General features: G+C 35.7%; 1 protein-coding gene across 3 annotated transcripts in view; it reads right to left on the bottom strand.

Annotated features, from left to right (window-relative positions):
- Window positions 1–22,062, bottom strand: part of Ascc3 (activating signal cointegrator 1 complex subunit 3) — a 258,540-nt gene that overhangs the window by 103,465 nt on the left and 133,013 nt on the right. For all 3 annotated transcript variants that reach the window (XM_030245389.1, XM_030245388.1, NM_198007.2), the window contains 6 exons: window positions 19,428–19,648; window positions 17,741–17,826; window positions 15,959–16,125; window positions 15,171–15,316; window positions 14,931–15,051; window positions 12,386–12,528 (listed from right to left, as the gene is read on the bottom strand). In XM_030245389.1, coding sequence (XP_030101249.1) covers window positions 12,386–12,528; window positions 14,931–15,051; window positions 15,171–15,316; window positions 15,959–16,125; window positions 17,741–17,826; window positions 19,428–19,648 — 884 coding nt within the window. The remainder of the gene's footprint in view (window positions 1–12,385; window positions 12,529–14,930; window positions 15,052–15,170; window positions 15,317–15,958; window positions 16,126–17,740; window positions 17,827–19,427; window positions 19,649–22,062) is intronic.

The raw sequence follows: 22,062 nt of genomic DNA, 5'->3' as shown, positions 1-22,062 counted from the left end.
GGCATTCCCCTACACTGGAGCATCGAGTCTTCACAGGACCAAGGGCCTCTCCTCCCATTGTTGCCCAACAAGGTCCATGGGTCCCTCCAAGTGTATTCTTTGATTGGTGGTTTAGTCCCTGGTAGCTCTTGGGGAGAGAGGGAAGGGGGAGGGGGCGTGATTGGTTGATATTGTTGATCGACTTATGGGGTTGCAAACCCCTTCAGTTCCTTCATTCCTTTCTCTAATGCTTCCATTGGGGACACCACGCTCAGTTCAATGGTTGGCTGCGAACATCCACCTCTGTACTAGTCCAACTTTGTCAGAGCCTCTCAGGAGACAGTTTATCAGGCTCCTGTTAGCAAGCACTTCTTGGCATCTCATAAACTAAGGATCTCAAAATCTACAACTAGAGTTGGCATTCTGAACCCACACACCTATGGTCACTTGGTCTTTGACAAGGGAGCTAAAACCATCCGGTGGAAAAAAGACAGCATTTTCAACAAATGGTGCTGGCACAACTGGCCATTATCATGTAAAAGAATGCAAATTGATCCATTTTCATCTCCTTGTACAAAGCTCAAGTCTAAGCAGAAAAACGAACTCCACATAAAACCAGAGACACTGAAACTTATAGAGGAGAAAGTGGGGAGAAGCCTCGAAGATATGGGCACAGGGGAAAAATTCCTGAATAGAACAGCAATGGCTTGTGCTGTAAAATCAAGAATCGAAAAATGGAACCTCATAAAATTGCAAAGCTTCTGTAAGGCAAAAGATACCATCAATAAGACAAAAAGGCCACCAACAGATTGGGAAAGGATCTTTACCTATCCTAAATCAGATCGGGGACTGATATCCAATATATATAAAGAACTCAATAAGATGGACTCTAGAAAATCAAATAACCCCATTAAAAAATGGGGATCAGAGCTAACCAAAGAATTCTCAACTGAGGAATACCGAATGGCTGAGAAGCACCTGAAAAAATGTTCAACATCCTTAATCATCAGGGAAATGCAAATCAAAACAACCCTGAGGTTCTCTCACATCACTCAGAATGGCTAAGATCAAAAACTCAGGTGACAGCAGATGCTGGTGAGGATGTGGAGAAAGAGGAACACTCCTCCATTGTTGGTGGGATTGCAAGATTGTACAACCACTCTGGAAATCAGTTCTGGTGGTTCCTCAGAAAATTGGACATAATACTACTGGAGGATCCTGCAATACCTCTCCTGGGCATATATCCAGAAGATGTTCCAACCGATAAGGACACATGCTCCACTATGTTCATAGCAGCCTTATTTATAATAGCCAGAAGCTGGAAAGAATCCAGATGCCCCTCAACAGAGGAATGGATACAAAAAATGTGGTACATATACACAATGGAGTACTACTCAGCTATTAAAAAGAATGAATTTATGGAATTCCTAGGCAAATGGTTGGACCTGGAGGGCATTATCCTGAGTGAGGTAACCCAATCACAAAAGAACTCAAATGATATGTACTCACTGATAAGTTGATATTAGCCCAGAAACTTAGAATACCCAAGATATAAGATACAATTTGCAAGACACATGAAACTCAAGAAGAACAAAGAACAAAGTGTGGACACTTTGCCCCTTCTTAGAATTGGGAACAAAATACCCATGGAAGGAGTTACAGAGACAAAGTTTGGAGCAGAGACTAAATGATGGACCATTTAGAGACTGCCATATCCAGGGATCCATCCCATAATCAGCCTCCAAATGCTGACACCATTGCATACACTAGTAATATTTTGCTGAAAGGACCCTGATATAGCTGTCTCTTTTGCTATGCCGGGGCCTAACAAACACAGAAGTGGATGCTCACAGTCAGCTACTGGATGGATCACAGGCCCCCCAATGGAGGAGCTAGAGAAAGAACCCAAGGAGCTAAAGGGATCTGCAACCCTATAGGTGCAACAGCATTATGAACTAACCAGTACCCCGGAGCTCTTGACTCTAGCTGCATATGTATCAAAAGATGGCCTAGTCGGCCATCACTGGAAAGAGAGGCCCATTGGACACACAAAATTTATATGCCCCAGTACAGGGGAACGCCAGGGCCAAAAAGTGGGAGTGGGTGGGTAGGGGGGTTGGGGGGATGGTATGGGGGACTTTTGGGAAAGCACTGAAAATGTAAATGAGGAAAATACCTAATAAAAAATATTAAAAAAGAAAAAAAAGTAAAAATAAAAAATCTACAACTAAGGATCCTTTACCTAGCTGCTACATTTTCGAAGAAATATATTGGCCCACATTACCCATATAATTGTTACCATTTCTATTTGTTTTGTTCCTCAATAAAAATCTTGTAGAAATTTAAAATGTGGGAAAAACTGTTTTATATATAATACATAATAATGTATAACGCAGGAAAGTAAAGCCTAGTAGTAATATTAACTTATTGAAAGCAGTTCATTGAGTAGACAATACTCTGAATAACATCCATATAAAAATATTACCTATCAACTTTCACTGTGTTGGCTGCAGTGTATTAGTAGTTCATTCCATCTCATACCACATGGTAACTAACAGCATTTCTGTATTTATCTGTGAACTTAACAAGCTATCTGAAATTTTGCGTAAGATATGTACTCTGTCTACAATGAAGATAGTATAAGAAGGTTCTTAAATTTCTCACAAATTATATGTGAGCCATTTTCACTATATCAGTTATTTTCAATCTATTCTATCAGTTATTAATTAACTGATGTTTTTTTAAAATGACTTCTAGATTTTTCAGTTTTTAAATAAGTACAAATGAACTGTGTAACTCATACTGTCCCATGACAATCAAAAGCCCAATCTGCTTGTCATAGGAGGTTTGGGAAAAGAGGAGCTGTTTTTCACTCCCTCCACCTCATGTTCACATAAATCAACGCATTAAAAGGAGAGCGTTGCCTATCTGAATGGGAAATCCCTGAAATTCTCAAGAGGGCAATCACAGAAAAACAACTTCATTTATTATCAGTTTCTAGAGATGAATCTGAATTTTCTGTACAACAAAAGGCAAAATTTATAGATGTTAATCATTTAACATAAAATACTACTGAAGTAGAATGAATTTAAAAATATACATTTTATTGAATCATATGTCTTTGTTATTCTTTTTAAAAATGAGTTTAATTTAGATGAAAACATTTAAGTCAAGTAAAAATGATTGGGGAATTTTGATATACTGAATGGTAAACATCTTAGTTGATATCTCTTTATTCCTTCCTGTTTGCCTGCCATTGTACCACTTTTCAAAGCTTATCACAGATTATTCTTTATATAATGCAGTAGTACTAAAATCACAGTATATAACATAGTGTGCAAAATTATGTCAAATTTAAAAGTTTCACTGATTTTGAAATCAAGACAGTAATTTTTCTCAACTTTGAGTCAATACAATAAAATGTACAAAAGTTATTTGGATTATCATCTCAATTTCCCTAGGAATACCTAAGCACATATAAGGCCCATTATTTATTACATAAAAACAGATATGATAAGCCTGAAAGGCTTAATTTTTGGTAAGATGGGATGTTAAAGAATCATGACTAACTACAACAATGAAAACAACAGGGAGTTTCAATTTCAATGTTTATTTGTTTATGAGATATTTGTTGTGATGCATTGGTATTTTTCTAATAAACAGCCTTTGAAATATGTTAGACAACCTAATAGTTAAACAAAAAAAAATATTCCATATTGTACACGAAAGAGAAGCAGATCTCTACTCTTTGAAGGAGCGATCTGTTCAACGGATAGGAGCGAGGCACATATGTAAGCTGTTGAACCATTTACTTTAACTTAATAGAATTTTTTATATTTTAAATTTATTATACTCAAAAAGCTTTTGTAGAGAGATAGGATTCCATTTAAGTAGATACATTACTCTGGGCCTAAAGAACACTCCAGTCAGAATATAATTCAGCAACTTGATGACAATGCTGGCTCCAAAAGAAAGGAGACCAGATTGGACAAGAATGAGCTAACAGGCTGTGCAGGCCAGTTCTGTCCCTTTGAGTATGATATATTGTTTCAAGATGCTAAAAGCCCATAGCTTCTCAAAGCATATCTGTTGTGCTGCTTTTCCCATTTCCACAGAATCCTCATTGTCAGAACTCTGTATTCTTTTCAAAGCATGTCAGACTCAGACCATATGCCACTGACTAATGCTTATCAATAGTTTGAACTGCTCAATAGAAGATGTACCAAGCAGGAGAACCACAAAAGCTACAAATAATTTTAAAAACAGAAATAAACAAGTCACATTGATACATATATTAAATAAGTTTAAATATTTTTGTACCAAATATTCATCCTGTTTCTCTATGATGAACCCAATGGAAGAGAGGAAATTAACAGTGAAGGAAGCAACTAAACATTCTATGGATATGCTAAAAGAATTCAAGAAGTAGTTATCCAGAATATAATTTCCAAAAATCCCCAGTACTGAAAATTATGTTCCTTTCCTGAACCCCAAATACAACCATACAACAAATGATTTATACCATAGAGTGACATACTAAATTTAAGTATATACATATGTAATTAATGAAATAATTCTGCCTGAGGGCAGAGTTTAGCAACAGAGCACCTGCTTTTCACATATAAAGCCACGGGTTCAATCTTTGGTAATGATGACAGAAAAAAATTCCGTGCAGAGTAAATATACAAAGAAAGTGTGAATTACAAATGAGCAAAATAAAGCCTGAAAGTAAATAAAATCTGTTAAAAAAGAGATCTTTCATGTCTCCCAAACATGCAAAATAACATTTAAAAATTATTTTTAGCTTGGCCTAATTTTTTTACTAATAATATAAAAACTGAGTCATAGGATAGGATATTACAATCTTTCCTTACCCTCATTTTTACAATAATTCCCTACATCACCAGCAGAAAACCATTCTGTACACAATTCATATTTACTTTTGAACATAACTTTTGTGCTTATTTCCATTTTTAGAGAGTTCTGATTCTACTTTATGTTTAGAGACTATTTCCATATATTAAAAAGGCTTTTTGAATGCAGAAGAAACTAATCTGCAAAGGAATTTTATAGAGTTAACTTTTTTTTTTTTTTTTTTTTTTTGAGACAGGGTCTAGTTGAATCCTTGGTTGTCCTGGAACTCACTCTGTAGACTAGGATAGTCTTGAACTCAGAGATATCTTCCTGCCCCTACCTCCACAGTGCTGGGATTCAAAGTACCTGACTAGAGTTAACTTTTAAAAGTAGCAAATTATATTTCATTATTATGAATTAAATCATGAAAGATGATAACCAGAAGGGCATAATATATTGTCAAAGTTCACCTCGTTGCTTTCAGGAGGAACAGCCTTTTATATGGTATTCTCAATGTTGCAGAACCATGGAACTAACAAAGGTTCAGTATCCCTCATCTGATTCTGGCATATGTGCAGATGTCAACTGGGCACCCTAATATATAATGTTCTTAAAGTGATAGTTTCTAAGCATAGGCACAATCCATAACACTTAACATACTAAACAAAAATATTTTTAAGGATCCTAAATGTTTTTAGCAAATTTACTTCTCACAGCAGTTCTGTGAGGATAGAGTTGTTGCCGTCCCTTTTATATATGAAAAAACGGAGCCTCAGCAGCTAAGTAGCATACTTGAGTCATATGGTAGGCAAGCAGTACAGATCCTAGAACTGCTGCATGTAGTTCATGCCTTCAAACACAGTGCCCCCGCCCCATATTAAAACATGAATGAGAAACTACTGTTACAGTGTTTACTAGACCCCATTGTTCTAGACTGTATGCAGAAAGCAATAAAGACACAATGAGTAATTACCATCTACACACACAGATGATTTGCAAATATATTTGTTCTTTAGGATTTGTTCTTTAGGATTTTTAGTCCGATGCCTAAACAAGGACATCTCAATTATCCTGTTCTTTAAACTAAAACCAAACACCCATCTTTCAACCTCTTCATGATTGTGAAATGGCAGTCTTGTCAGTTACTTCTTGTAACTATTAACTTTTCTTGTACAATTTTTCCTTATCAAACTTTCCCTATTCATCCCCAACGTTTTCTTCTTATCTGAAGTTAGTATGTTATTGATGAGTCCACTTAGTATATTGAAAGATAAAAACCAAACGAAACAGGATGAGTTGTTACCCTGCATTTGGGTCCAACTTGTTTCTTGCTTTATGTATCACCTAAAGTAATCAGTCTTTCTGTTCCAGTTTCTGCAACTAGAAAATTGGGATAAGAACTGTTCTAGACGTTCATGACCAGATTTGATAATATATATCCTTTAAAGAACTCCACAAATGATACCAACTAAGGAAATGAGAAACAGCTTCTTGTCTTTTGTGGTTTAAGAGGATGAATATGTATGAATATGTTCACTCTCATCCCTATATCCCATGAGTCTCACTTGCACCCACATATCCAATGCTCAGCAAATTCACTATTCTCTATTTTCCACACCAGCACTAGATTAATCACATCATAAGAATTTCCTTGTTTTTTAAGAGAATAGGCCCAGGGTGGGGAGCAGTATGGTGTTTCCAAGCTACTCTGGAAGCAGACATAGAACCTTCAGCTTGAGGGCACACTGCACTAAATATAGCAAGACCTGTGTCAGAGTGAAAATAAAAATGTGCCAAGGATGTAAGTCAGTGATAGAAACTTGTATTGGTTAACAGTCTTGATGCTACGACAAAATACCTGACCAAACTAGCTTAAGGGAGAGAGGGCTTGTTCTGGCTTACAAGTCCAGCCATGGTAGGGAAAGCTGGGTAGTTACTGGGAAGCAGCTGGCCACATCGTGTTCAAGGTCAGAGTATAGAGAACAATGACAGCTAATGCTCAGCTAACTGTCTCCTTATTCAGTGAAGCCCATGGAATAGAGCTATTCACACTGAAGGTCGGTCATTTACATGCTCCTTCTTAGGTATACCCAGAGGCGTACTAATCACAACACCTGCCTACATTGTAGGAGGCCTGGAGTTTGATACTTTATACCACAAAACAAAATCCAGAAAGCAACACGGGTGAGATTTATTCATCACTTACACTTTTTTTTTTCTCATAAACTTACACTTTAAAGTAGTATATAAATTTAGCAAACTTTTTAAGTGTTCAATATATTTAGGAAGGCTTCTAGCCCATTAATTCCAATTAACAAGATTTCACCATATTGTTGTATTTCTCATCTTTGTTCTCATGTTGTCTCCTTCTATATCCCTTTCTGGGTTTGCTTCAGGCAGAGATATTTTCTTTCCTGCTTTGGATCTTTAGATGTTCCCCACCTGTCATGAGGGACTCTGGGAAAAACCTAAAACATTTTGCTCCACATTTTCTAGGACAAAGGGCTTTAGAGAATTCTCATTTACTTCCCCTTAAGAGGACAAAAATAAATGAATTGGTTCCTTATTATATTATTTTAGGTATGAAGATCTTGTTTAACAGTACACAGAAAGAAAGGGGAAGCCGTGAAGCTAGAGCAGGAGACAGAGATGAAGGGGGAATGTAAACATAACCATGACAAAAGCCTAATCTTTTGACTCAGCTGAAGAGAAATCAGGGCCATATTCTGAGGTTTCAGCCAGTGCATTCAGAAGGAAGGGTTTTCTTCCACTTTTATGTCTTTTAGTGCTGGCTGGTAAGGACCCAGAGCTTAAACCATTCCTGTTGAATGTGGGACTGCACACTTAAACACCTGAGCAAATGTGATTCAGTGGTCCTTCCTTCTCAGTGCTAAATCAAAGTGTCGGGTAACTGAGGTGAGCATTTGCTTCCATTTCTTCCCGCTCCTCTCACTTATTTCTTAAACAATTCCAAACTGGCTTCTGTTCATAGTAGATTACCACTTGCTAAGTTCACTCAAGGCCTCCAAGTGTTAAGTCACATCAGGAGCTTCCCTCTCATACAAAAAAAAAAAAAAAAAAAAATCACTTCAACACTTCATGCAGCAAACCCTGTCTATTGGCATCACTTTACTCCAGCTTTTGTCAGCTCCTCATTTTTTGTCTCAACTCCTAAAAGAGGACCACATTCCTTGTTGTCTTCTGCTTCTCCACACTGCACAAAGCTGTTATGGACTCACATGGCTGAAAGTCTGCCTGTACATAGATATGTCCAACTCTATATGCTCACAATTCACATATGCTTTAAGTTTGACAGACCTCTTCCATTTAATCACTTTGTAATTTCCACTTTAAAATCTTAAGCACACCAAAAAATATGTAAGCATAACTTTAGAGTTAAAAGCTCGTTCTTCCTCCATCAGATTCTGCCACTTCCTTAAGTGGCATCATTACGTTCTGAGTTAGCAGCCACGGTGGGTGCCATTCTTGATTACGTTTCCTATCCTTCATGTATCCTAGCCTTATTGTTAATTCTAAACGTATCCTTACATCCCCACGGTTACCAAGGTAGGTAAAAATTGTTCTCAAAGAGTGAGTAAAATATGTGGGGAGATGGCTCAGAGGTTAAAGAACTTGCCATTCAAGTACATGGATTCCTTTGGATTCCCAGAAACCCATGTATAAAGGCTATCTGGCCATGACAGATCACTTGTAACTCCAGACACAGAAAGCAGAGATGGGGATCCCCAGAGCAAGCTGGCTAGCTAGCCATGTTGATGAGCTAGCTCTAGATTTGATTTAGAGACCCTCTCAATAAAGAAAACAAAAGAGTCATCTAGAATGTTTCTTGATATCAAATATGGGCTTCTTCATACACATGCATTCAAAAATGTGAATATACACACTTGAAAATATAAAAAATTGTAAATGAATGTAATTTTACCACCCCCCCCCCCACTACGTGGTTGTCTTGAACTTAGCTATCTGCTTGGTTTGCCTGCTGTATTTTTCCGCTTTGTTCAGACATTTCCTTATCAGAGGCTCATCTCAACCACACTGAACGTCTTATACCTTGCTTATTTATCCCATAACAATCACCATATGTTACTTATTTGCTTCTCCTAAGCATACTAAAATATTAATTATGTAAAGCCAGGAACTTCATCAGACACACAAAAAACTACAAAAGTGCTGGCCTTATAAACAAATTTCTCTTCATAATACTTAAAATCAACCACCTTAATGGTGAGTTAATACTTCACATGAACTTCCTATCTCACCTATGCCACCTTTGTAGTAGCCTTCCAGCTACAGCAAGGCTAATAATTTTTGTTCCTTTATAATGCTGTTACTTGATCCAAAAGCTTCTGTGCCCTTCTTGGTATACAACAAGTTCAATCTCATGCTTTGGTTCTCAGCTTTAATGCCATCAAGAAACACACTACTATCCTCTTATTCAACTTCACTTACTATTGATTTTATTGATGATTGTTTCCCAAAAAACTCTATTGCCTTATTTGAATGCGTTTATAAGGTGCACTTGTGTGCATGCACATGTGTATGTGTGTGTTCTTAACCTCCTTGAGAGCTGTTCATCATCTGGCTAAGAGGTCTGTCAAACTTAAAGCAGATGTGATTTGAGCATAGAGAGTTGGACAGGCAGACTTTCAGGCAAGTGAGCCCATAACAGGTTTGTGTAGTGTGGGAAGTAGAGCAGGCAAGTCAGGACTTGTGGTACAACCTTCAAAGACCTGTCTCTAGGCACCTTTCCAATCCACTCAGGCCCCAATTCCTAAATGCTCCACAGCTTTAAGACAGCACCATGAAATGTTTATCAACCATTACAAGCAGGAGCCTGGAGGATGAACATTCTGATTCTCCTAACAGGAGGTATGGATATTCTGTCAACACTAGCTCTTACTTTGTGAACATAGGCTATCCTTCCACTTTTGTATTATCTTCAAATTTCTTTAATTGATGTTTCATAATTTGTAATGTAACTTTTAGGCAACTGATTTGGATGACACTGGGCTGTCATACAATAAAAGAAGAAACAAATTTTAGGTAAATCCAAACTTTCATCCTCCTATATGCATTAAGCATATATTTAAAATCCAGCGACCATCTTCCTATGAACATGTGTTTTGGGATCTCTATATTAGCTTAGCAGCTTGTTGAAAAACAAATAATAAATGTATTTTTGGCTTGAAGAATGACAACCTGTCCCCTACCCTTGCCGCCTCACATATGTATCAAAAGATTTTAAACAATTTGTTTTCTCACCCTTTCTTACTATTCTCTACTACTGAATGTAATATGTGAAATGTGACTTTTATTCTTTAGTCTATCTACTGGCTATTGAATAATTTTCACTAACAACTTGACTAAATTTAGAACTGTCACAGAAACACATCTCTGCATGTGCCTGTGAGGGAGTTTCCAGAAGAGTTTACCTGAGCAGGTAGACTCAACCTGAATGTAAGTGACATTATACTATAGATTAGGGTCCTGGACTGGATGAAAGGAACAAGTAAGAATTTCTTGGTTCTTTGTTTCCTCACTGCAGACTAACATGTAGGACTATATGTTAGCTGCTGCCCAAGATGCAAGTTTTAGTTGTTCCCCATGGGACACCTGGATAAGGATGTTTTGATTATTTAAGGAGAGAGAAAATTGTTTAGAAGTCGTGTGTGTGTGTGTCCTCAACACCTCTTTTGTCTCCCCTTGAGAGCTCCTTTCACTAGGAAGCCTATACCTATACTCACAACCTCCTCCCAGAGAATATATGTGTATAAACAAAATAAACTAAGATCCATGTATGAGAACAAACATGCAACTTTTAACTTTCTAGTCTTAGCCACTTGCCTTCCCTACTATAATACTTCCCTTAGATATAGCAGTTAAATAATACAGAACAAAAATAATTTTTTCAAAATTATTATAACCTTAAAATATGTATTATAGTATAGCCATATATGCAACCTTAAAACTGCAATGATGAAATTTTATAGATAAAGTGCTCACTAGTAAAGAATGTCATCTGTGGGACTAAAAAAGAGCACTCTGAAACACTAGCTTATGATAGCATAACCAGCACACCCAACAGATTGGCTTAGACTTTAATTCTCGAGGGCCATGTGAAAAGGAAAGGGAGAAACAGTCAAACTATTCAGACTGAAATGATGGGTCTGGCACACCATTCCACACCAACTACGAAAAGCAGAAATGGGAGAGGAGAGGGAGATGAGGATGCAACAATTAGACAACTTATTTCCTGGGTCTTAATCATAATTCTGTCTCAGGAAATATTTTTAAAACTAGAGTTAAAAAGGAAAGGTACTATGAATTAAATTTATAGAATAAAGTATAACTATAAATAACAGAAGGAACAATGAGAACCTTATTACAGACTATATAAGATAAAATCTTCAATCTGTAAAAGATAAAAGACACGAAGTATACTAGTACACATGCATACTAACATACAAATATGTATGGAAAGTGATATGAGGTTTTATATAGATATTTCTTTCCTCTCTCTCTCTCTCTCTCTCTCTCTCTCTCTCTCTCTCTCTCTCTCTCTGTCTCTCTCTCTTTTTTAATGGTTTTTCGAGACAGGGTTTCTCTGTATAGCTCTGGATGTCCTGGAACTCACTCTGTAGACCAGGCTGGCCTCAAACTCAGACATCCACCTGCCTCTGCCTCCTGAGTCCTGGGATTAAAGGAGTGCACCACCATGCCTGGCTTTATATAGATATTTCTAAATGACTGTAAGGCTCTCTACAAATCTCTAAGAAATGTACTGAAAAAGATAAAACCATAGAAAATGAAGGGACAGGGAAGAAAAGGAACAAATGTATAAAACCATGTTCATCCACACAAAATCAAGGTGTAGATTAAAATATCAGGAGAACATTCCTCATAATGTTAATGAGTCACGAGAAATGCAGGTGCCTCCTTCACTCTTCCACACCACTTCATACGCTTTAATCAGTAGAGTTGTTTTGGAAAATAAGTGGTACTATAAAAAAAGCACTAATTATGTTCTCTGAGAAAAATAATCCTAAAGACGTAAATTACAATAAGGAAACTTGATTATTTAACTATATAAATAAAAAAATATGTAACAGCTACATAGAAAAATAAAACTGACTAGGGACAAAATTTTATTCAAAAATATGTATTTTTAAAGTTTACTATATCGATTAGTATGTACAAAGTTTTAAACAATGATCATGTTGTTTCTCTTAAATTTATCTAGCAAAATGAATTGGAAGTTGCATAAGGACAGGAAATACTAAAAAACATATGAAAAAATAATTAAATATAAAAATATTAATCATGATGTTAAATAAAAGGAATCATCTACGTATAGATATGTGAAGTAAATATTTTACTGGGAATATTAAAGAAATGCATGCAAATGTTGTATGACAGTAGCACAATGGACTCCTTGTTCCCTCGTATTTTGATTATAAAGTAAAACTATATACAATTAAATATATAATCCCCATTACAGTACAGTAAGAACTTGAAAAAGCATCTCACTTACCTCTTGCTCATCCATATTCAACCACTGCTTTGGGTCTTCTTCAGTGGCCAGAAATGCTATCAACTCTAAGGCTGTAAGTCGTGTTTGACGTCTTGATGAGACAAATATCAAAACAGGCTTGGCTGGAGAGTGACTTCTAATTGCTGTGGGAAGTATACACAAAAACCAATGTAGTTCATATGAATTCTTAATTTGGTCATGAAATTTAGTACTCTTTTCTTTTTTAGTAGTGGAGGTGTCTACAGGACACTGGAAATGTGACAGTAACAGGGAAGGTGCTGGCCACAGTTCTACAGAACACTGCCTAGCACAGGGAAGATTTACTTGTCACTCCCAACGTCACACCAACGTAAGAGGCACTACAATGCTGAGAATCTCCATTAAACTGTATATAGAGTCTTACATGAGTTCCCTTTATTCGCGAGTTTGTTTGTTTCCAAGACATTGCTGCTTATCTAAGAAGTGATTATTAGAGTTAAATAATCCTGGGATCTAAGAGTTCCATGAAAGCCCTGCAGAATGATAAAAATGTCCAAAGAACTAACAACAACAACATTTCCTGGCATCAGGAGATGAAAAACTAAGATAAACTGTCAACAATAGCTAAGTGATAAATAATAAGAATATTTCCCTCTGACTTTTGAAATACATATCTGTGGCTTCAAGTGGGAAGAGAGTGCTAATGGGAACAGTAGAAATGATGTGTCTGATGCATATCTGGGCGTGGCATGGCCTGGGTAACACCACTGAAGAAAGAAAAATAAATAATAGTTTTATAGATATACTTAATGTGAAACATAAACCATATGGATTATCTGGAAATGATATTTCTTAGATTAAGAAATGGCAAAATAGCAGAAGTTGGGTTTTTTTTGTTTGTTTTTTTGTTGTTGTTTTCTTTATTGAAGAAGTCCTTTCAAAATAATGAAAGGAATGGAATGTTGGGGAGAAGAATCATTAAAACTTAGCTGTTTTAAAATGTCACATAGGTGTCTAACATATGCTACTTAAAAATAAAACTCAGATGATTAAACATTTTATAAGAAAAAGTTTCACTTGTTTCATTTTTTGAACTGTGGGCTGGAGAACCTGTTTCAATGGCTAAAAAAAAAATCAGCTTTAAAATGGAAATATAGGCGTACAGTTGATTATATATCAAAACAAGAAGAGTAAGATTAGCACAAATCCTATTTCCAATCTCACAGAAATCTAGAAATCACTGGAGGTCTGACAAATAGTAAATGATGATAAGGTTGAACTGGTACAATAGCGAACAGCAAGTACTTCCGGTCTTTATTGCTGACTTACTATTCACACAGTGCAAATGCTTCCTTTTCTGTAATGGCATGCAGACATTGCCTATACAGATATAAGCAATTTCTGTAATAGATCCCATGAAAAATATTTATCCTAATTTATTTTTTTACCATTTAACCATTTATTAGAATACTGAAAATATAAATGACAAATCTGTTATAAATCACCTTAGAAATACAATGTTTAAAACACCCCCCCCTGCCACATTGGCATCATTTATATAGACAATCATGAATGATCTGTTTCTTTTCTAAACCTCAACATTTAATGTGTTTTACTGCTGCAAGAACAGGTGTGGCTGAGCAGCTCCTGGCAGATTTACTGTTCATTAGTGATTTTGTACAATGCTTCTGTGGAGGTGTAAATAACCTGAACTGCCAAGATGGGTCTCCAGCCCACAATCAATACTGTGCTTCTGTCACAGGCTAATTACAGCAGCTAAAAGTCACCTCACAACTGTCACCTCACAATCAACAGCAGTACACATTAGAGAATTTATTTTGGAGGTTATTTTTAATTGACACAATAAATATTCCTTCTGTAGTTTAAATAAAACATGTTTCCTATGCCTCTATTTGCTTAAATAGTTAGAAAATGAAAAATGAAAAACAAAACATGAAACCTATAGAATTTTTAAAAGTATCGAGTTGTACAAGTTGTTTTAATTAAATTTATTTACTTTTATATTTATGACTGTTTGCCTACATGTATGTATATGTGGACATCACTTGAATACCAGGTATTTGAAGAGGCTGGTGACATCAGATGGGCTGGAACTAGAGTTACATATAGTTGTAATCTGTCACAAGGTGCTAGGAATTGAGCCTTGGTCCTCAGTAAAACCAGTAGGTAATCTTAACTACTGAACCATCTCCCTGGCTACTGAACTGTCTGTATTTTCTGTTAGAAGTTAATGTTGCTCTTATTTATCATGTGTTTAAGGTATTAACATATAACATCTTAGACGTCTAATATTAAGAATCATAAATTTACTAAAATATGTATCTTATTCTGTTGTAAGGTGATTTTGATTCATGAAACATCTCTAATTTTCTATACACAATTCAGCAAGTATTTACGTTCCTCAATGGGTGATGGAGATAGCTTGTGGTTGTACCTGTGGGATCATTATTATTCTTTCATAGAAAGTGGAATGATTTGCAATGTATTTAATAGCTATCATCTATAGAGACTGCTTATTATTTCATTAAAGAATCTTGATGCTTACCCTGAAATGCAGGCTTGTTCATACTAGCCATGCGTGGGCAGTAATGTTGTCCTGGGAAACCCTGAATGTGAACTTCCAGTGGAACTGGGCGAACTGATGGTCGGAAGTTAAACAAACCCATCTGGTAAACATGAAAAGGAAATCACTTACAATTTTTATACTGAAAGTATGCATTATAACTATATAGAGTTAAGTATAAAAACGATTGCCGAAAAACTAATTTATCACTCTTGCTCATACCTGCTTAATGTTGAGCCAGTCAGCAAGATCTCTAGCATTAGCTAATGCAGTGGACAGTCCAACTATTCTAACTGGTTTTTCTGTGTGTGATGAGATAAAGTTTGTTCGAGATACAATGACTTCTAAAACTGGGCCTCTCTCCTCCCCTAGGAATTAAACATAAAGATTAATCAATTAATTAATTTATGCGGGCACAAACTCAGAGTATAAACATTCCTTTAAAGAGCAGAGGGGGAAACTACTGTATAAACAAACAGAGGAACTGAAATCAATATGTCAAAGAGTTATTTGTACTTCAGTGTCCATTATATTATCGCCAACAATAGCCAAATAATGGCTAAGTGTCCACTCACAGATGAATAAAGAAAATGTAGTAGAAAATGAAATATTATAAGACAATAAAAAGAATGAAATCCTGTCAGTTACATCCTAGATGAACTAGACAACATTAAGTTAAAAGAAACGAGCCCCACACTGACAGACAAATTTGCATTATCTAGTAAAGATACAAAGAGAAAAACAGAGTTGAAAGGGGATGGGAGTGGTTTGGTGGGCGATGGGGAAACTGATGTGGGAAAGATACTTAGCTTCAGTTAGACAGAGGAATAAGTCCAAGAGACTTAATGTGCTACAGTTGGTGACAAATATTTAACATGATTTAATACAAACTGTATGCAAATAAAGCATCACATTATACCTAAAGGACATATACAATTATTTGTCAATGATATGTTAATAAAAATGGTACGTTTTTTATAAAATTCTATTTTTAACTGAGTGATACCTACCTAGCAGATGGATCTCATCTATGATGAGAATGTTGACCTGCTGAACATAGCTTCTATTCTGCCAGCTTCGACTAACTCCATCCCACTTTTCTGGTGTGGTGACAATAAGGTCAGCCTTAGCAATGGATTTCATGTCTGGAGTCACATCCCCAGTTAGTTCAATAACTCTACAGAAAAATAAAATTGATCCTCAGGAAACATATAACCTGAGACAGGCTAAACTGTCTCTCTTTTTGAAGTAAAATTTTATAATGCTTAAAATTACGTTAGCTGCTATCACTTGAAATGTTTCTGAAATGAAACAGCTGCATTAACATGGAAAGGCACACAATAAAGAATATGTAAACACAGAAATTCAAATCAATCATTTGCAACATATGATTGCATATGTTTGCATATATGATTTAAGTGTCAAGCTTTGCTTAAATACACATAAAACAATATATTATTTTATAAAGTTGACTAGAAATCTCCTTGTCCATACAGTGAAATAAACAATACTTTATTATTCTTATTCGCCCCTTTCTCTTTCTCTTTTCTTTTAATTATCTTTAATCTAAAGTCCAGTTGTTATCCTCTTCCCGGTCTGCCCTCCAACGCCTCCTCATCCCACTCCTCCTCATGTAGCCCATGCTACCTTTGAACTTAGTATACAGCTAACGATGAACCTGCACTACTATCCTTCCTTCCAAAGAATAGAGTCATGTGCCACCACACATGGCACTTTTTAAAAAAAATCTGTTTACTTAGGGTTTTATTTTAATAGAGTATTGATTAAAAATAGCATTGTTTGCATGTTTAATTTCTTAGGCTGAAAATTTCTATAAATAACAAAGAAAAACTCAAATTCACTGGGATATGAACAAGATAAGAAAGGGCAACTAAATGCCACCTTTCTCAGCGTGGGTTGGGGAGAGCTTCACATTAAAAAAATGGTTACCCATGCAAGTGTATAAGAGGTATGGGTGAAACAAGTAGATAAATTTGAAGGTATTTCTAAATTTTCAGTAATTATTGAACAATCTGTATATCTAAGTTCAGACTCAGAAAAAAAGAATAAAAGGGAAAGGTTTCTTCCTCCAATACTGACCACATCTATTTAGTTCTTTAATGTCTTGAGTTTTACACTTTAAATATTATGCTGAATACACCATATATCCATAGCTCAAGCAATTTACAGTGAACAGTTCTACAGCCATTGTTTCTTATTTTGAAGCAAGCACATATGTAATTCTTTTTCATTTCTCAATTTCCAGAGTTCTTGGTTCATTTAGTACCTCATGGTCTCCTTTGTGGAGAAGATAAAAAAAATGTTGCATTTTGCATGTATACCATGATTTACTTGGAAGTGCCCTATGGGCCACTCAAGTTGTTAGCAGTGTTGCTGATAAACAATGCTGCAATAAACGGTCTTGTAAAACAATTAAATATTAACATAGTGTTTTTCAAAGATCTACTTTTTTTCATGAGTAAAAATTACATGCAAAAGGCTTTGGAAGTAGTTTCTGGATGTTATTCTCAATCACACCAAAGAAAAATAGATAATTTATTTTTGGAATAAAGGTATTTTGGAAAAGATAGCATGCTATATCAAAGTATCATATTAAGTAATTAAATGATTACATTTTCAGACTTAATATGGAATACTGATGGTAAGTCTAGTACTAAACTTTTAAGTAAAATATGAAAATCACTGAGGCTATCAGACAGATTTATGTAGCTTTTACGTTTGTTAGTCCTTTACATGCTTCAAAGCCTATTTTAATCAAAATAAAAACTTACTTTTTACCAAGTTTTTCTTCTATCCTAATTTTCCAATCATCCATTCTTTCACGTACTAGAGCTTTGAGGGGTGCAATATATACTGCCTAAAAAGGGAATAGAGACAAAAGGACTCATAATAATAGCATCTTCAAATAGAAATACAAAATTTGTCAAAATAGAACAATGCAGATTTAAAGTTCCCTTTAACAATGAATATTGATTGCATTGTTAAATCAATGAAGAGCAAAACCATTAACTTTAACTAAATTTATATAAAATAAGACAATAGTTATCATAAACATCCTCTTATAAAAGGACACATGTTCCTTTAGAATTTTTTTAAAAATCAGATATTTTATGATGATATTATAGTGTAACATAAAGCAAACAATTACAGAATAATACATTATATAATAATAGAGTTCTAAGGACACAAAACGTTTTTTATATTTGGTATAGAATTTACATGAGCTTCATGGAATATCTGAGAAAAGGTATTTACACATTTTGAAGTTTAGAAGAAAAAACTAGCTGTTTAAGTTTTAGTGCAGACTGATGCCAGTAATACATTTTAACTGTTTTACTTTTTGGAAAATATCAGAAACTGGCCTTTGATAATCTAAACAAAATGTAAAGTATTACATATTCCAAATCTTTGTTTTTAATATCTTGCAATATGGTTGAGTTGTTCGAGTGTACAATGTGCTCTTTATGCATCAACAACCAAGCAACAGATTGGAAAGCAGGAGAGTAACGTTGTGCTAAAAAGCAAGGCATTTGACTGGAAAATCCTCAAAAAAGCAAACTGAACATTTCTGAAATCACAATAAAAGTATTTCTACTTTCATTGTGAAATATGCACATAATTTAAAGAAAACTCTATGTATATGAGGTCAAATGAATAGCACTGACAAGTGCAGTGTCAGTGAATTCCTGTTCCCCTTGTTTTCGTTTTGTATCTTTCTGGTTTCATATTGCCAACTCCATGGAAGCTGACAACAATGATGGCTCTGAGGGATGGATGTAGGGAAAGGGAGATAACTGTTCAAAAGTTTGCCGTTTTTCTTATGCAGAACTGATAAATTCTATAACCCTTATTACAGCATGAGTTAAACCTGCTGTGCTAAGTACTAGAAATTTCCTAAGACTATATATTAAGTGTTCTTACCACAGAAATACTATTTGAAGTGAATTTATAAATCATCTTGATGGCTGTAATCACTTCATAATGCATATGTACAGTAAAACATCACATGTATATTTCAAATACAATTCATTAAAATAAATAAATTATTTGGGGAAATAATTAACAATATAATAGTACTTATTGTGGAATACCGCTTCATATTTACTTTATATAATAAAATTATTCTTATAGCAGTAGCATTTTCTTTATATCCAAAGGATTTAATTGTGGATTGCTGTATGTCTTATTTACATGGGTATGAAGCAGGCATCGTATCAGAGACCCACCAAATATAAATATATAAGTATAACAGGGCAAATATTCAACTAGAGAGCTCCAAATTGAGGTAAGTAATGTTTTTACCACCAAGGAATTTATTCTAATACTGATGAGGCTCCTTAGGAAATTCTCTGCCAGTAAATAATCTCTCTGGGTTCTGACAATATATTTAGTACATTCTAGTTTTGAGAATAAGACTGTCTTCTTGGATCAACTATAAATATGACTCTATGAACTGACCTTTGAAGTAGGATATTTGTTGAAAACTCTGAAAATGGCTAGTTCAGCTGCAACTGTCTTTCCTGATCCGGTGGGGGCGCCAAGCAGAACATTACAGTCTGTGTGATACAGTGTGTGGAATATCTGCGTCTGTACAGGGTTAAAGTGGCTGAAGTTATATAGAGCTTCATATGCTTTGCACCCCAAAGCTGTAATTGGTAAAGGTTGAAGGTCCAATAATTCTGAAAAACACAATAGGTGCTGCTGTAAAATCACTAAGAAACTATTCACAGTATTGGATACTCTATATCAAACAATACACGCCAGTAATATCTTTTAACCACTTGTCATGTCACAGAAGCACGATGGATGCTCTTCTGGAAGGATCTTATGAAACAACTTAGTATTTTTCTATCAATTGGAATAAAATTTAAAAACAAGATCATGAGAGTACTCATGTTATAGAACAAAACTAAATCAACTTTAATGCTTAAATAAAACAAAATACTACCTACAAACTTTAAGGACTATAAGTTCACCAACAAATTAATTAGGATCTGTTGTACACTGGCCGGGTAGAATAGTTGAATAACTACTGCTATAGCTAACAACAACTTAAGAGACTGTAATGCAAAAAAATAACCGAGGAAAACCTTCAAAGATAATAGATTTAGTCTTTTTTCATCACATGGACTAAAAAAGCAAGGAATTAGAAGTTAAAACAATTTAGAGAGATAGTTACACATGTTACTACATACCCCTAAGTATCAAGAATTCATATTTTCCCATTTTCCAAAATCTATCAGTTAAAACACTGGAATTATTGCCCAGATTGTGACACAGGTGATGCTTATTTCAAGTTTAAATAAGATTAAATTTTAAAAGTTTAGCAAGAGGACATCATACTCTTTAACTGCAGGAAGAGTTGATGAGAGAAGGGGAGCTGAAGGGAGGGACTAGGAGAGGGGGTAAACGGTGGTTGGGATGCAAAAATCAATCATCAAACAAATAAAAAAGAAAAAGGAAACAGAGGGAAAAACAGTAAAAACAAACAAAAAAAGGTAACATGGTTAATTTTCAACTTAAAAGGTCTACCAAAAAAATAAAAAGTCAAAGTGGGATCCAGCAAAAGGGGAGGCCCCAAGACCTGACACTATAATGGAGGCTACGAGCGCTCACAAAAAGGGACCTATCATGACTGCCTTCTGAAAGACCCAACAAGCAGCTGAGTCACAGATATTTGCACCCAACCAATGGACAGAAGCTGTGGTTGAATTAGGGGAAAGCTGGAAGAAGCTGAGGAGAAGGGGGACTCTGTAGGAGGATCAGCAGTCTCAATTAACCTGGACCCCCAAGATCTCTCAGATACTGGAACACAACCAGGCAGCATAAGCCAGCTGATATGAGGCCCCCAACACATATACATACAGCAGAGGACTGACGCTGGGTCTGGGTTCAGTCAGAGAAGATGCACCTAACCCTCAAGAGACTGAAGGCCCCAGGGAGTTCAGAGGTCTGGTGGTGTGGGGGTGGGGGTGGTGGTGACATCCTGGTGAAGACGGTGGGGTAAGGAAGAGGTGTGGGATGTGGAACAGTCGGAGGAGAGTGGATCAGGAGGGGAATAAAATCTGGAGTTTAAAATTAAAAAAACATATCAAAGGTACATTAAAAGGATTGATTGGAAATTGATAAGCTCAAATATTGATGTGCAGCCCTCAAGTTCACACATACGTTCTTCCATACAGGCCATATACTACATAGAATTCCAGTTTCAAGAGATTGATTCCTGCTGCCCAAAACTGCTATCAATGTAGTTTAATATTTAATATTTTAAAAGATTAAAATCTGTGGTGGGGAGATAGCTCAGATAGTACAAGCAGCTGATGTCTTCCTGAAGATGTCAGTTTAGTTTCCAGCATCCATATTGGGAAGCTCACAACTACTTGTAACTCTGCCTTTATGTTACTTGCAGAATTTTTGTGGTTTCCATGGGTACAATAAAGCACATGGCATATGTGGGAGAGGCACACACACATAATAAAGATAGTAAAAATAAATCTATAAAACCAAGTAAAATTTATGAAACGAGTATAGAGTTTGACAATGCAAAACTACGCCCTTCATTTCGGAGGGAATGAGATAGAATTTATCCTGGATCCCAGGGATGCAGATTCAGGTGCCTCTAATTGTTTTACAAGTGGTAACAGTCCCATGAAGTTTTCATTATAAGATGCCAAAGGAAATGGTAAAGTCAGATACTTTTTAGTACATACAGGTGGAACCACTGTTTGGGGAAAAAAATCTCTGCTCTTGGCATCCATGCTATCTGATGAAATTCTGAGCTTTTAGGGTGATGGAAGCCAGGAGTCAGCTCATAAATCCCAAAAGGATTTTCTTGATCATCAAAAGGACATTATGCCATACCCATAGGTGGGCAGCAGTAAGAGCCCAATATAATATAGCCCAATATAGTTTTGGCCTAGACCCGCAACACTTGCTGTCCAACATCACTGATGTTATAGCAGGCAATCATCCTTATAGATTATCTAGTGTAATGCAATAAGATTTCAGGAGAGTAAGTTAACTGGTTTCATGAAATCTGTGGATAAACTACTTCTGAGTGCTAAATGGACATCAGTAACATATCTGCTTTAAA

The sequence above is a fragment of the Mus musculus genome, chromosome 10 (assembly GCF_000001635.26).
Source record: "Mus musculus strain C57BL/6J chromosome 10, GRCm38.p6 C57BL/6J".
Lineage (NCBI taxonomy): Eukaryota > Metazoa > Chordata > Mammalia > Rodentia > Muridae > Mus > Mus musculus.
Note: the sequence above shows the minus strand (reverse complement) of the source record. Positions and strands in the feature narration are given on the sequence as shown.